Source organism: Neodiprion pinetum, chromosome 1 (assembly GCF_021155775.2).
Source record: "Neodiprion pinetum isolate iyNeoPine1 chromosome 1, iyNeoPine1.2, whole genome shotgun sequence".
Lineage (NCBI taxonomy): Eukaryota > Metazoa > Arthropoda > Insecta > Hymenoptera > Diprionidae > Neodiprion > Neodiprion pinetum.
This window is the reverse complement of record NC_060232.1, coordinates 8,024,652-8,038,889: the sequence shown is the minus strand read 5'-3', so window position 1 is coordinate 8,038,889 and position 14,238 is coordinate 8,024,652. Positions and strand designations below refer to the sequence as shown.

Here is a 14,238-nt window from a genome sequence, read left to right as displayed (position 1 = left end):
TAAAATTATACCGTCTTATACACCCAACTTTATGTATAATATATTAGTGTGTAACGGCAGATCAACCGACGAGAAAATCTTGCGAAAGACGATAAAAATTGCAAACGCTCTTTCGAATTTCCATAATAATTATCGTCCTTTCAGAAAATTCAATAATTGTAACGTGGTATTATATTATACAGTGAAAATCTTTTGTTCTTTGAAGCACCGAGTGAAATTATCATACAGTTGGATGTATAATTGAGAAGAATGAAAGAAAGGGGGAAGTATTTATAACAAGTAATGAAAATTTCAACCTTGTACAAGTTTTACAATTCAATTTCAATAATTATACAGGCCGGCCATTCGGACTTTTTCTCGATATACGATCACATTCGCGTGTCGCGTGTACCTACACTACTAATATTATACGTATGTACGTATAAATAGGTGTATATGTATACGCGCATGTAAGTTACGGCTTTGGCAGGTGAGTAATAGCCGGGTGGTTCACGTAACTTCACGAGGCAACGCCTTAGGCGAATATTACTTAATCGTTAATAATTAACCGACCTGGACTAGCGCCAAAAACGTGGAGTAATTTGTCTACGTATACCTATTACATTCCTCATACCTCTACCCGTAATTTTGGAAAAAAAAATGCGGCCGAAATCGAATATCTATATTATCGAAATAAAATGTCGTCGACTCATCGTCGTTCGTCGACGACGAAAAATCAATTATTTCCACTTTCCGAACTGACGCGACTTCCGTGGGTAGTGTATATACTGGGAATTATCAATACGTAACTTGTTTGTGTAATAACTTTGTTCGTGTAGAATTATTTTTTTTTTAATTCTTACTTGGAAAAAGTTTCCAACGGTAAAGCAAATTGTAAACTTGACCGGAAATTAACCGTATAAAAGTTAATTGCTACTCTAATTAATTTTTATCCCGCATACAATGGGCAGAAATGTTTGTTTGGTACGCAATACTGCGAATTAACTTAGCTTTTTTTGCTCCTATTGCTGCTGCTGCTGACATCAGCAGTTAATAAGTCAAGTATCAAAACTACGTAATCGTGAATGGACGAGGTTCGTGTCTTGCGGTATGTTGTACATGTTGTTTGTTACCTTACCCTCGATGCACTGACAATGAAATCAAGTCGGACAAACTTGAATTAACGTGGAATCGTGAGAGGTGCGGAAAAATGTACGTGACGTAAAAACAAGGCTCGATCGATTAGTAAGTTTAACGTAAGGAAACGTTGAGAAAAAAATCGTAATTATGCAGCTTTTAAATGACTTTGAATAACGAGTTGAATTTACAAAATATGAGGGACCTGAGATTTATCATAATTTATTAAATTCCTGACAATTATCAAGCCTTGATATTAAAAAAACGAAATGCATTGTTACATGAATTAACGTTACGAACTTCGATCTTTTTTTGTAGACCATTCTTCATGGTCTGAAGACATTTTTCCAGGATTTCGGGAAAGTTGACAGCCTTTTATAGGGGATCGAAAATAGAATTTATGGATAAGTTGAAAGCGAAATCGACTGTTCAACAACGTTTATGAATTCCGCATAAACTTTACTGCGACGCGTTGATCAAATTTAAAACTTCAATTTAGGCATTGCCAAAACAGCGACCAAATATTTTTTTCATCATTTTCATCTGCAGTGGCTGCTTATTATTACAATCGAGAACACCTTCGAAGCGTATTCTCGAACACGATCGCATTGATTGATATGACGAATGTCGAAACGTGATCGTTGAACGAATCACTCGCCAAATAGGGTTTGCACCAATACTCGGATCCCGTTCATTTGATCCCGTGGCACACGAGTCACGTGCGCAAGGTACGATGAATAAATTTCACAACGATCGAGGCCAAACTAATTGCAAAAGCTTGCCGGAAACTTTACAACGACACGCCTTCCTCTTCCACAACGATTCCTGTGTACGACTCGAGTAGAGTGGTCCTCCAAAAGGTCATTTTTAAATTTCGACTGGCTCGCTCCCTGCATCAGCTCCAGATAATTCATAAATAATACGCCAATTTTTTCAGATTTTTATCTCAACTTTAACTTGTGCCCCAAAGAGAGCGGAGAGTTTTTCGGGTCGCTAATTACGAATCTCGACTCAAAATTTAAAAATTCAAGAAGACGGATCCAATATGATCGAGTGGAGTCGAAAAAGTCATTTGATTTTGATAAATCTCGGTACTCGAGAGTTTTCGAGATCGCTGATTACGAATTCGATGTCGAACTTAAAAAATTTTAAATTTTACATTCAATATGGCAATATCAAGTGACTTTTGCGGTTTTGGTTTGCCATGTTGGATCCACCATTTAGAATTTTCAAATTTTTAGTTCAGATTCGTAATGAACGACCCAAAATACCCCTTTATATCACAATTCATCAAATTCGTTGGGTATATTTGGTGTGCTCCTGAAAGGGTTGAACGGAATCCACCCTCTTTGGGACACGGGATATAGTTGAGATAAAATGTGTAAAAATTTGGGAATTATTTTTAAATTATGTGGAGCCGATTTGGGGAGCGAGCCGGTCGAAATTCAAAACTGACCTTTTTTAGGACCACCCTAGGCTCGAGTGAGAATTTCCTATTTCAACGTCGAAAATCCGCAGTAATAGTTTTCTAAATTCCTAATAGTAGGCATCTACCGTACTTATAGGGGCATGAAAATGTGAAGTTAACCGTTTTGAACGTGTCATCCGGCCCCCATTTCGTCTGCGGAGTAACGGATGGACGCCTTTTCCAGACGAAGCGGCGACGCGAGAGCGAACCGATTAACTGACTGCACTTCCCTTCAAAGCAATGCCCTCCGTTCGTTCTGTAGGGTCGGAACAAGTGGGGTTTCGGTGTACACCGAGTGCGATTTGGCTAAATGAGTGATCCTAGGTTGGGTTGCTTGAAGAAGTTTTTTACATTGATCAAGGGGTGAATTTTTCAGGGAACACCTAGAAAATGGTATTCCGAATGAAGCCATGCATCGTTCAGTGATATCGAACGAATCTATCACATTTTCACAACCATCTTGGTATTTTCTATTTTCATATTTTTGAAGATATATGCTCGTAGCTTTGTAGGAATACAATAATTTGATAAATACTCACGACAAAATACGCGTAATATATTCTAGTGCTGTGCAATTAATCAATTGATCGATTAATCGACGATTTCGATTAATCACTTTTTCAATTAATGAATTAATCGACTAATTGAATCTGTCTCATAATAATTCTGAAGGTCAGTCGGTATATAAATCGAAAATGTCGATAAAAAACGATTAATCGAAAAAACGATTCATTGAAGTCGCTGATTAATCGATTAATCGATTAATCGATCAATCACACAGCACTAATATACACTCGTAATGAAATTCATGAATTGCATCGATGTTTGGACAACCAACCTCACAATCAGTAATTTTTACACCGGCATTCAGTCGCTGAAATTTTTGTTAGAATTACAAAGACCGTTCCACAATCGCTGTTTCACCCTTCTGACCATTTATCTCGCTTCCCTTTCACTCTCGCTCGCTCCCTTGTCATTGTCAGTCTCGTATTTCGCATCTCGTTCGAGAAGAAGGGTCGTTTTCACGCAAGGGCAGCACGCTGGATACGAACTAATTCGTCAAAATAAATCTGCACCCCACTTTCTTGCACTCATTCAGCCCTTTTGCGAAGGGTTAGGTCGGATAACCGACGCTATCACTTTCCTGCACGGTGTTAACTGGGTGTCCGGTGAACTGGAAAACCTGCCTATTATATCCAGCCATTTTCAAGAATTTAAAAAAAGTCTTTTTCCCTCGTTACTGTTCTGGAATTAAAAAGCTATTCGGACTTTTTTCAGTACCAGTAAATCAAACAACTTCTCGAGACTTGCAGATTCGATGATTTCAAAAGCGCCTCTCGACTTAGCTCAGGAAATTTATCGAGCTTGTGAGTTAGAATAAACTTCAGGCTATATTTCGCAACGACTACAGGCGTCTGTGATGTATAATAAGAGAAATTGCGCAGAGCGGCTGTTATTTAATCCCGACGGAGAGTAGAAGAGGAAAAAATGTTTGTATCATTACTCACCACCTCGTTTATCTATTGATTTTGTCAAATTTCACGTAGGCGTAACAACAAAGCACCCCGCACAGCTCGAGGTCGTATTTACATCAGGATTGGTCCATAGCTACGGCCTTGAGAGACTCATTAGTTATTACTTGTGATTTACAGCCGGCTCGCTCGAATGCAGGATCAACAAAAGTGAATTACTACGCGACTCCGCTTTTGCCTGTATGTTATATGCGTGTATACTATACATATATACGTGTATAATATGAGAGGGAATTGAAATCATGAAATTCTATAAATAAACGATGATCTTTTGCAACGAATGGCGCGTATAGTTCTGTTTGCAAACAAATTGTGTCTTATTTATCTATGTATACATATATACACACACACACATATATGTATATACATACATGTATATGCCCATCTATATATCCACTTCTCACGACGTGAACGTCGACCGAGATGAGAATCAAGAACGAGATAGGAGCGGGGAAACAGGGAAATAAAGAGACAGTCACGGCTAAATATACTGTGTATTCTTGGCAATCGAGCAGGTTGGTAATATCCTAACGATGTTACGTATGGAACTCTTTACTTTATTCGTCGTATTTTCTCCTTTTCACATTTGTTTGATTTTCTTTTTTTTTTTTTATTTTTTTTTTTTTTTGCGTTTTCATTTATTTTTTTCAAAATCTTTTTTCATATGCATACATACGTGCGCACATGCACGAGGGATTTGCAGAAGGGCTGATTATTATCATTGCTGGAGATTAAGTTTTTTTTTTTTCTCTTTTTACCCAAAAAATATCACCCGTCAAATCAAGTTCTGAAGTTACCGAATTCTGACTTACCTTCGGATTGAATAAACTAGGTAGTATTATTTATTTGAAAAATAGCAGAACAGAAATGTAATTCTTGTCGACATTGAAATTTATCTACAATTTTAAATTTGTTCGAATTCATCGTCTTTTGCCAATCTATGTAACTCATAAAAAGTCAAATGGCATTTATAATTTTTTCAAGAAAAATTTGCAGCAAACCCAACTAATTTTTTTGTTTTCATTTCAGTTATTGTTGTTCACGATATGTGTCATCCGTGATTTAAATGCTTTGGTTCATTGTCGAACGAATGATCTATGAAAAAAACTGTTCACGTTATAAAACTGATCGTGAAATCTAGGAGAAAAGAAACGGTGATCGTCGGAAAAAGCCGACCGGATGACAAATAAAGCCAGGCGTATATTATATGCGTTTTATCCCCGTATAATCCAACACACACACACACACATACACATTTCTGTGGTCTTTCCGTTTCTCTTTTTCGCATTCCCTCGGGAGTACTTTGGCCGCTCCTACCCTTGGGTGATGTAAGAAGTGTACAGGTAAGCGGGGTCAAAGCCGCGAGAGAAAATCTTGAGAAAAACCCTCGACGAATCGTCGGATCAAAAGACTCTTGAACGAATTCTCTTTGGAATGTGGAAATAATTTTATCAGCTCACACGAGAATGATAAAAATCGAAAACTATTCGCGACGTTTACGATTGAAGAGATTGATTGGCCAAAATCGATGCTTATTGATTACTTTTATTCGTTAGATTTTCCAACTCCAACAACCGCTCATCTTCCTCAGAAGACTGTTCACTACTTATTTCACCGAAACACCGTTTTGTCCGCATGTTGGTTTTGCTGAATGTTTAATTTTACAACGTTGCACCGATATTGATTACGATCGACAAATGGCAATATTCTTCGTGGCTTGCAGATACGATAATTCTCCAACTGCTCGTGACCATCTCGAAACTAAATGACCAAGAAGTATGGATCTTTGGCTAATCCATAAATAAATTAAGCCTCCCTGTGCTCCGAATAAACACCGCCATGCTCCCGGTGTTCTGTTGTTACATAGAACCAAGGGGATCCTACGGGAGGTGTGCCATACGTACGTGCATACCAAAGACAGCTGCGATTGCCAGCTGTCTCGCACCTACCTGACTCACGTTGTCCCGAATGAACAACGCGTGCATAAGGCAGGTATAACTATAAGAGGAGACTCGGAACTGATGGTAAAATTCGGGCTCTTGTCCCACGACCCTTTGGCCACCACCGCTTGGCAAGGGACGAGAAAAGAAAACAGAGTCGGACCTTTAAACTCTGTCGAGATTCTTCACTGCCTCGGAAGATCTCGCCGGCAGGTAGAATGTAAGTCTGTCGTGTAGGCCTTCCAGTTGTCTCTCACGTGACGTAACGCGATGCTGTACAGAGGCATTCCGTCTTTGGTGCCTTTGGTCCATCCCGAGTCGAGATTCTAGAACTCCGTTGAACCCTCCCAGCCCTCGGTTCCTTTGTAGTTCGGATATGCCGACTTGAATTTGGATGTCATTTACATCCTCCGCGTACTCACAGCCCAGCTGTAGTTACGCAATGTGAGTATTTGCTCAATTTTTAACCTCGACGTTCTCGTAAGTTCACAAGGTTGAAGCAAGCAACGTTGACGTCGCGAAGTATCGGGAAAACATTCATTATTTATTTTTTTACAGTTTTAGAACGACTTTCAAGTAGTTGGCTTTTCGAAAAATATTTGTATGGTTTTGCCGAATTGCAGACAATTCTAATGGTGCGAAGTTACGATTTTTTCTGTACACGCATCGTTGCAGTAACGTTACTAACTTCGATCACATATAAATTCATTGATCGAAATCGAACCTCGAATCTGCCGAACTCGAGAAAGGAAAATCTCAAGGATTGATTGAGGTCTAAAACCCGGAATACTGCAATTGGCACTTCCGAGGGTCAAACGAGCCCCAATTATTCTTTTCCTTTTTATTGTTTTGCTTCTCATTAGAACCTCAAACATAAAAATCGTAGTTTGTTTGAGGCGCAGGTTACGCTTGCTGCTTCTTGAAATTTTGATACCATCAGCGTAGATCGAAAATTCGTAGTCACTTGTTGATACTGACATCTGATAATTGTTACGCGAGAGATTTTGTGCATTAACGTTTCCATTTCACGTTGCCGCACAAAGTAAACGAGTCCACGCTCATCCTTCAGGAATACAGTGTTGGCGATTGCTCGAGTTTTCAATCAAGCTTGGATCATCGAAACTTCGGATCCATTCTTCCTTTGAATTCCGTTACTACTTACTCGAGGTTGGAAGCGTGAAATTAGCTACGGTTTGTATCGAAATGCAGTTGCAAGACTTTGCTTCAATTGGTCGATATGCATAATCGTCTCGTAATCATGACGGTTACAACGATCGAGTGTTGAATGAAACTTGATAATGTCATTTTTATTCTCATCGATTTATATGTGAGCTATTGAGGATAGTGAGGCAACCGTGCGGCTTTTGGATCGATGACACATTAAGTAATCCGGTGTGAAACACGAGAGTTTGACAACCACGGAAGCCTTTTCATGAATAATTCGACTTCTGTGGCGTATCACCTTCAGCTTCAATCATCCGACGACTGCAAATCTTTCACGATTCAATCTGTGGAGCTAGATGATCGCATCTCAGCTTTGTTTTTTAGTTTAGTGTTGTGATATTTGTAACTCGATGTTTTAATTTTTATCGACGTTATTTATAACAGTTTCATCTATCGTATCCGCTGTACGCCCTGCCTTGGGTTCGTCTGTCGAACTTTTTCACTCTAAATAAGTACAATAAATAAATAAATAAACGAATAAATCTTCCGTAATCGTTCACAGAGTGGAGTGGAGTGACATGTCGCTATTCTGCAACTCCGTACACGGAGTCAGGATTCTATTTACAAATTTACTAAATGTGGCGATAAAATAGGCTGAAAGGTTTTCTTCATCCAGAATGTGTCCAATTAAACATTTTCTTGAAAACGAAATAACAGATTTTTACATTATTTCGATCTTGACCAATGCGCAGTTCTTAATTTAAAACCGATTCTCGATTTTCACCCAAATCGATCCAGCTGTTCCCGAGTTATTCTCAGATTGGAAATCATTCGAAAACGGATTAACGAATTTAGGCAATACTTGATCCATTGATCCGTCTACATTTGAGTTAGGATTGGCTGTATTTCGTGCAAAATTGACGTAGTCGTTACTGAGTTATTGGTAATACACAGAGATCTGTTGTGTACGTAGAAATATTTTCGCGAGTATCGGGAATAGAGTGTAGTTAGTTCTAGGAGCGGTCCTTTTAGGCCAAGTAGAATTTCCTGCTAGCCGATCCTTGTGATTCTACTTTTAAGATTAGTTACTCCGTAAATAATGATAATAACAATTCACGACGATTGGCTTATACGACGCGACCGTGTGTATAATACAAGACGGCCGAAACCGGTTTTACTTCGTTTGGGCGACGAGACGCGACGAGGAAGACCGTGAAAACGTTCCTGGGACCAATCTGCTCGCGCGCAGCGAGTCGATACGCGTTCACACATAGGTTTATCCTACTTATCACGTACACGTCGATGATCGATCGATGTGTGTACGGGAGAAGATGTTATTCGACACGTATGTACACAAGCTACATAACTCGCGTAATTTATGCACGCTTTGCTATTTATTATTACAGCAGTAGTGTTATGTCGTTTTCTTTTCTTTTTCTTTTTCTTTTTTTTTTTTTTAATTGAAATTTGTTTTTTTCAAGGAGGTTCATCGCCTGTGATATTACACGTTTTTCTCATATCACAGTATTCGGTAGTTTTCTATTCATCGGGATGAAGTTAGCAACGTTACTGTAACGATGCATTTCGTTTCTTTTTTTTAATCGCCACTTCGCATCCGGAGGAATCTCCGAGAATTATTAACAAAATATACTTTAATTTTGAAAAGTCAACTCCTTGGAAGTCATTTTCAAATTGGCCAATAATGACGATTTTTGAGCCTGACGTTTCGTTAAGTTAACGTTACCAACTTCAGCCTGATTTCAATTCAGGAAAATTCAATCGTTTCCAAATCAATTTAATCGTCATAAAATCCAGGGAAAGTTAAATTAAGTGCTGAGAAAAAAAAAATAAAAATGACGATAAGATTTTGGAAAAGGTCACAGCGAATGTAACGAGTGTCGTTAAATTACGCCGTGAATTTTAAAAAATTTTATAAGGAAACTTGTGTGGAAGATAATTTGACTTCAACTTGTTCTTGTTCAAGTTACAATCGCCAAATTGTTTTCTTTCAATTTTTTGCTCTTGTTTTGCAATTTTTTCCCATCACCGTCGGCGAAACTGCGTAAACCTAGTCGAATGAAAATTCTCTCTCTAGAGTCTGGACGTACCTGTTTTCCCGTTCTCGGCAGGGTTTCCATGTTCGTCCCGTTAACTACCGGCGCTTTTTCCTTCTCTTCCTGAACTCCGTTCTGCTGATTATTATCCCCAACGACTTTGGCATTCTCTGCAGTAGGAACACCGCTGTCCGGCCCGCCCTTGGCCTCCTCGCCCGTCATCCTTCGGGCCTTATCAATCTGCGGATTCGTTTTTTCGTTTTCGTTCTTTTATTCCACAATATTATCGCCCGATTTTCGTTGTTCTAATTTTCGTTTTTTTTTTTTATTTTTTTTATTTTTTTATTTTTTTTCAATACTTATCCTATTATCTTCTAGACGTAATAAATTCATTGTAAAACGATCAGCGAAAAGGCAAGCAAGAAAGAAAGCGGTGGAATAATAAATAGCCCCCCTTTCCACATTCTCTCGCTTTTCTACTCTTCTCTCTATATACTATACAACATTTTTATCATACATTTTACAGTTTTGCTACGGTTCGTACAGGATGTACAAAAAAAAAAATTAGCCAATCACAAAAACCGCGCGAATCGACTGTACAAATAGAAACAAAGAAATCAGGAACGAGAGGGGGGAAAAGAAACTACACAAAATTTACCAATTTTTTTTATACAATCCAATTTCAGCCGGGTTAGAGAGGGTGGGGGGTGAACCCGCGGATCGATTCGCGTTGTTATAGGGCGCGATGACGTCATCTCGTCGTCCGACTCCGGAAAACGTGTTATATATATATATATATACGCATACATACATAAATGTTAAATAAAATATCACCGATCTCACGCTTATCTTTTCACCCCTTCCTCGTCTGACAATATAATAGCTGTAGCGGGCTAAAAATCCAGATAAGTCGTTGCACCGCGACTAGAAGGGGGGAGGGAGGGGGAGGGGGAGGAGGATGTTAAACTCGATTAACTCCTTAATTTCTCACAGCACGAAACATGCGGGCTTTTGTGTGTAAAATTCACGCCGTTCGAACGCAGTGTGTCTAAAAGTTAAAGATATGGATTCATAGGGAGAAGGAGAAAAATTTACAGAACAAAAATCCGGTCCATTTTCATTTCTCACTGATTATAATATACAAGTTAAAATCTAATTGAATGTCTCCTCCGGTGGTAATTACGTAGGTAGCGGCATGATTCACGGTCGTCTCGTTTAAGTTTTCTAAATACACGATGTAGCGGAAGAATGCCGCTGAAATAACGAGCTCCGGGAGAGTGAAGAGAAAATTGAGTCTCAGTGCTGGAAGAGGCTCGACCCACGTATTATACGGATGATAATCTTGTGTGTTCGCGGAGTGTAATTCAAGATGTTACACGTACTGTTAAAACTCGATTCGTCTTCGGTTTCGCTCGAGACGCGGCGGTGACGTCACGTCAAGCTGTATATACATATAAATAATATTTAATCCAAGGGAAAATTTAGATTAACGAAGAATGTCAATTTTCTATTTTTGCACTGACCAATTTCTTCGATTTGACATGGAGGTAACTGCAAATGAAGAAAACGAGAATCGGACTCGTCAAACTTTAACTGTATTATACGCACTATAATGAATCGATTCCCGGTCAGATATAACATCGAATAAATAGCGTGCCAAAGCCACGTTTCGAAGTACGCGTATAAAGTTGTTCACGTATACAATATGTTTCTACGTATATGTATAGTTTTGGGAGTGACGCGTACCTGCGGAAATCAATGACGGTGAAAATTTCCGCGAAAACTGGGAAGCGAACCGTTACGTTAAACCGGAATTTTACCGGTTGCCAAAACCGGCATTGCAAAAATAATCCACCAAAAAAGACCGGAAGCATAGAAATTCCCATAGACTTATATAATCCGTCTAAAAAATTCATCACGCAATTGGTCGCCGCGAATAGCAATCGATTCGCGTTACGCGTGTAAATTTTCGCGAAATATGAAACACGTCGTGATTTTATAAATAACGATAAATCCCTCTAGAGCCTCGGGGAAAAGAGGGGTTGAAAAGAAAAGATTAGAAAACCACGAACGGCGGGGTTCCTTTCTTGCATTTCCGCAAAAATTCGACATTAATTACATTAACATCTTCTCACGTAGTCGGGTCAACGTGCATATTGTTCATCTTTGTCATCCATGCACTCGCATGAGTGATAATTAATTGTTTTTTTTTTTTTTTTTCTATTTCTGCATCCTTCGTCGTTAACAAATATCCTCTGATCATCCGATGGGCGGTTGGTTCTTAATTTTTATTATATATATATTATATGTACTCGGTTTGAGAATGTAAACGGTTCTTCTAGCGGACGCCCATTTATCGAACGAACGCCGCGGTACGAAAAAGATGCGTGCCGATCATCGGAGCAACACAGTGTCCAATTTACATGCGTAGTATGGGTATATATGCCGTGTGCCTAAATATACCGCGTTGAAAAACTGCACGTAATGTATTTATTTATTTTTCCCTCCGCTTTCTTGCTTTCTTTCTTTTTCTTTCGATGTACACGTAACGATAAAACGATACGTTTAATATACGTTCGACTATCATACGATATATAATCTTACGATCGATTATCGATGATTATATCTTCGCAGTTGAACACTTTCACTGTCAAATCACAAAGTAAAACATTTCACACCTTGTAAAACTTTTTGGTTGCCCCTTTTTATTTTATCCTCGTTCTTCTATACCGACGTTACGTACCGCAAAATTTTATACGCGACTGCTCCGATATAAATCAACGATCAACAAATAATACATGTGCATACATCTATGTGTAAATTTTGTCTTCTTTTTTCCTTTCTTTTTTTTTTTTTTTATACTGCTCTCTTTTTGTTATTTTCAACTATTGTTGTATACCTATTTATTTATTATTTCGAAGAGACTCGGCATTCAACGCGACCGCCCTCGTTGAGACTCTGTACTGTTTTAAAAGTCGAAACCCCCTCGTCGAATCGGACGCCGCGTTGCGGACGTTCCGGAAACTAATTCACTATCCCCTCTACTACACGATTTGAGAGGATAGGGAGCTCCGGTCAGCCTCTCTTCCATCGGCCAATTTTTTCATTTACTTCAAATCAATATTTCATTCTTTATCGGTCGCTTATTTTATCGAGAAACTTATCGTTTCTGTATAGGTGGAAAAGAAATTTTGTTTGTCAGACAAAATTTCGATTAATCTTTGCAAAGTAAAAATTTTAATTTCATTATATTTTGTAGTTTGAAATGCTTTGTATAATTATGAGACAAACGTACCTTGTAATTAGAAAATCAATTTTAACGCTATGAAATGCGTTTGATTGTCAATATATAATGAGACTGTTATGGACTTTATTAATAATGCGCGTACCTAAATATTCAATAACAAATTTTATAATATCACCTGTATTTTTGAATCTGCACGCTCTCCAACTTGCCGGCGATACATTCGCTTGCAGTTAGTTGGCAACGAAGTGCCCGCTATGTCCCGCTGAGTAACGCGGGTCAAAAAGCAACTCAAAATTCATGTACATTATGAATTTTCGAGTAAAAATTATCCCACGTAAATGCTTGAAAATTACGTTTTGTGTTGCAGATTTTTCAACGTGCCTGTCGGTATACCTCGCTTATCACTAACTTCATCGACCGCCGATTTCGGACATCTGTTGACGGTAAGGTAAAAGTCTCTATTTCCAAAAGCACGTTCAGCTTGGATTTCCAATGCTAACAGGCTTCGTTTTTTCACGTTAACCAGTGGTACTAATCACTAATAAAATGAAGTGCAGTGACACTCCAGCGATTAGTGGTTGCGCGAAAATATTTCTTTGACAGTCGTCTCTTCCTTTTACAACAACCCAACCGTTCTGACCGACTGTCACGAAATTGAACGAGTTGACCGAAGCGTTTTAAAATCAAAAGCCACGCTAAGGCCGCTTTCGCCAACGAAAAACTGGGAAAAATTAGCTTCTTTCACATTCCAAACGTACTTGGAAACAATGTCAAGCTCTTTCTTGAGTACATTCACAAACTCTCCTACCAAGCCTCCCGGATTATCCTCGTCTCTTACTTTGACGAATGGAAGATGGTTTGGTGCCACAGCCACCTTAACGATAAGCTTTTCGGATCTGGATAAAATTTCAAGTGCCCGAGGATGTCTCGCCCGTCCTTCAGTCCCACGGACGTCAAGTTTGTTGAAGAAGCTACTGGCGCCCCGAGCTGCAGAAGCGTTAATCGGTTTTCCAAACACTTCGATTTCACCTTCAATCGAGTCTATAAACATGACGCGCAAGGGTTTTTCACCCTTCCGAGTAACCGGGATCAAGTTTTTTATGTAACCGATAAAATAGCGACCGTTGTAAAAGTCACCAACCACAACGTAGCTTCCATCGGGCTTAGCAGCTCGCAAATATCTGAAGACTACATTCAAGTCTTCCCCCATGTTCAAGACGTACAAATTGACTTGATCGAACCGGGAAAACATGTATTCGACATGGTCAATGGTTAGGACACTGGTAACGAGCACTGGGAACATGTCGTGAAGTGATTTATGAAAGCGTCAATCTTCCAGGTTGTTTTCGTTGGAACCACGAACTTCACGGTTATATACACGGAGTAGAATTTCTTCATCACCTTCGACAAACAGACCATCAGTTTTTCGTGATGGTTCTCAATATCACTGGCAACTATTAGATCGATCAAAACTACCTCGATTAAAAAAAGACACACCAAGAACTTTGGCCGCATCTTGCGATGTGGATCAACAGCTTTCGGCTGCGGTATCTGAGACTCTCGATGCATTTTTACTATTTGTACGCACCGTGACTCCGAGCTCTGCTGCAGGCTCGTTGAGGAAATTGGCTGCCTGATGGAAGTGCAGGAACTTTCGTGTCATTTTACAACCCCTAATTGGTACCAGCTTTTAGTCTGTAACAGCATGCATCGGCTA

General features: G+C 39.1%; 1 protein-coding gene across 23 annotated transcripts in view; it reads right to left on the bottom strand.

The window, feature by feature from the left end:
* Positions 1–12,264, bottom strand: part of LOC124222499 (ankyrin-3) — a 98,767-nt gene extending 86,503 nt beyond the window's left edge. For 19 of the 23 annotated variants that reach the window (XM_069136847.1, XM_069136855.1, XM_069136869.1 and 16 more), the window contains exons 1-2: positions 11,879–12,076; positions 9,329–9,648 (exon numbers count right to left, since the gene is read on the bottom strand). In XM_069136847.1, the coding sequence (XP_068992948.1) occupies positions 9,329–9,496 (168 nt within the window). In that variant the 5' untranslated portion in view covers positions 9,497–9,648; positions 11,879–12,076. The other 4 variants (XM_046633561.2, XM_046633569.2, XM_046633541.1 and 1 more) reach the window with 4 other exon arrangements.
* Positions 12,265–14,238: the final 1,974 nt, after the last annotated feature.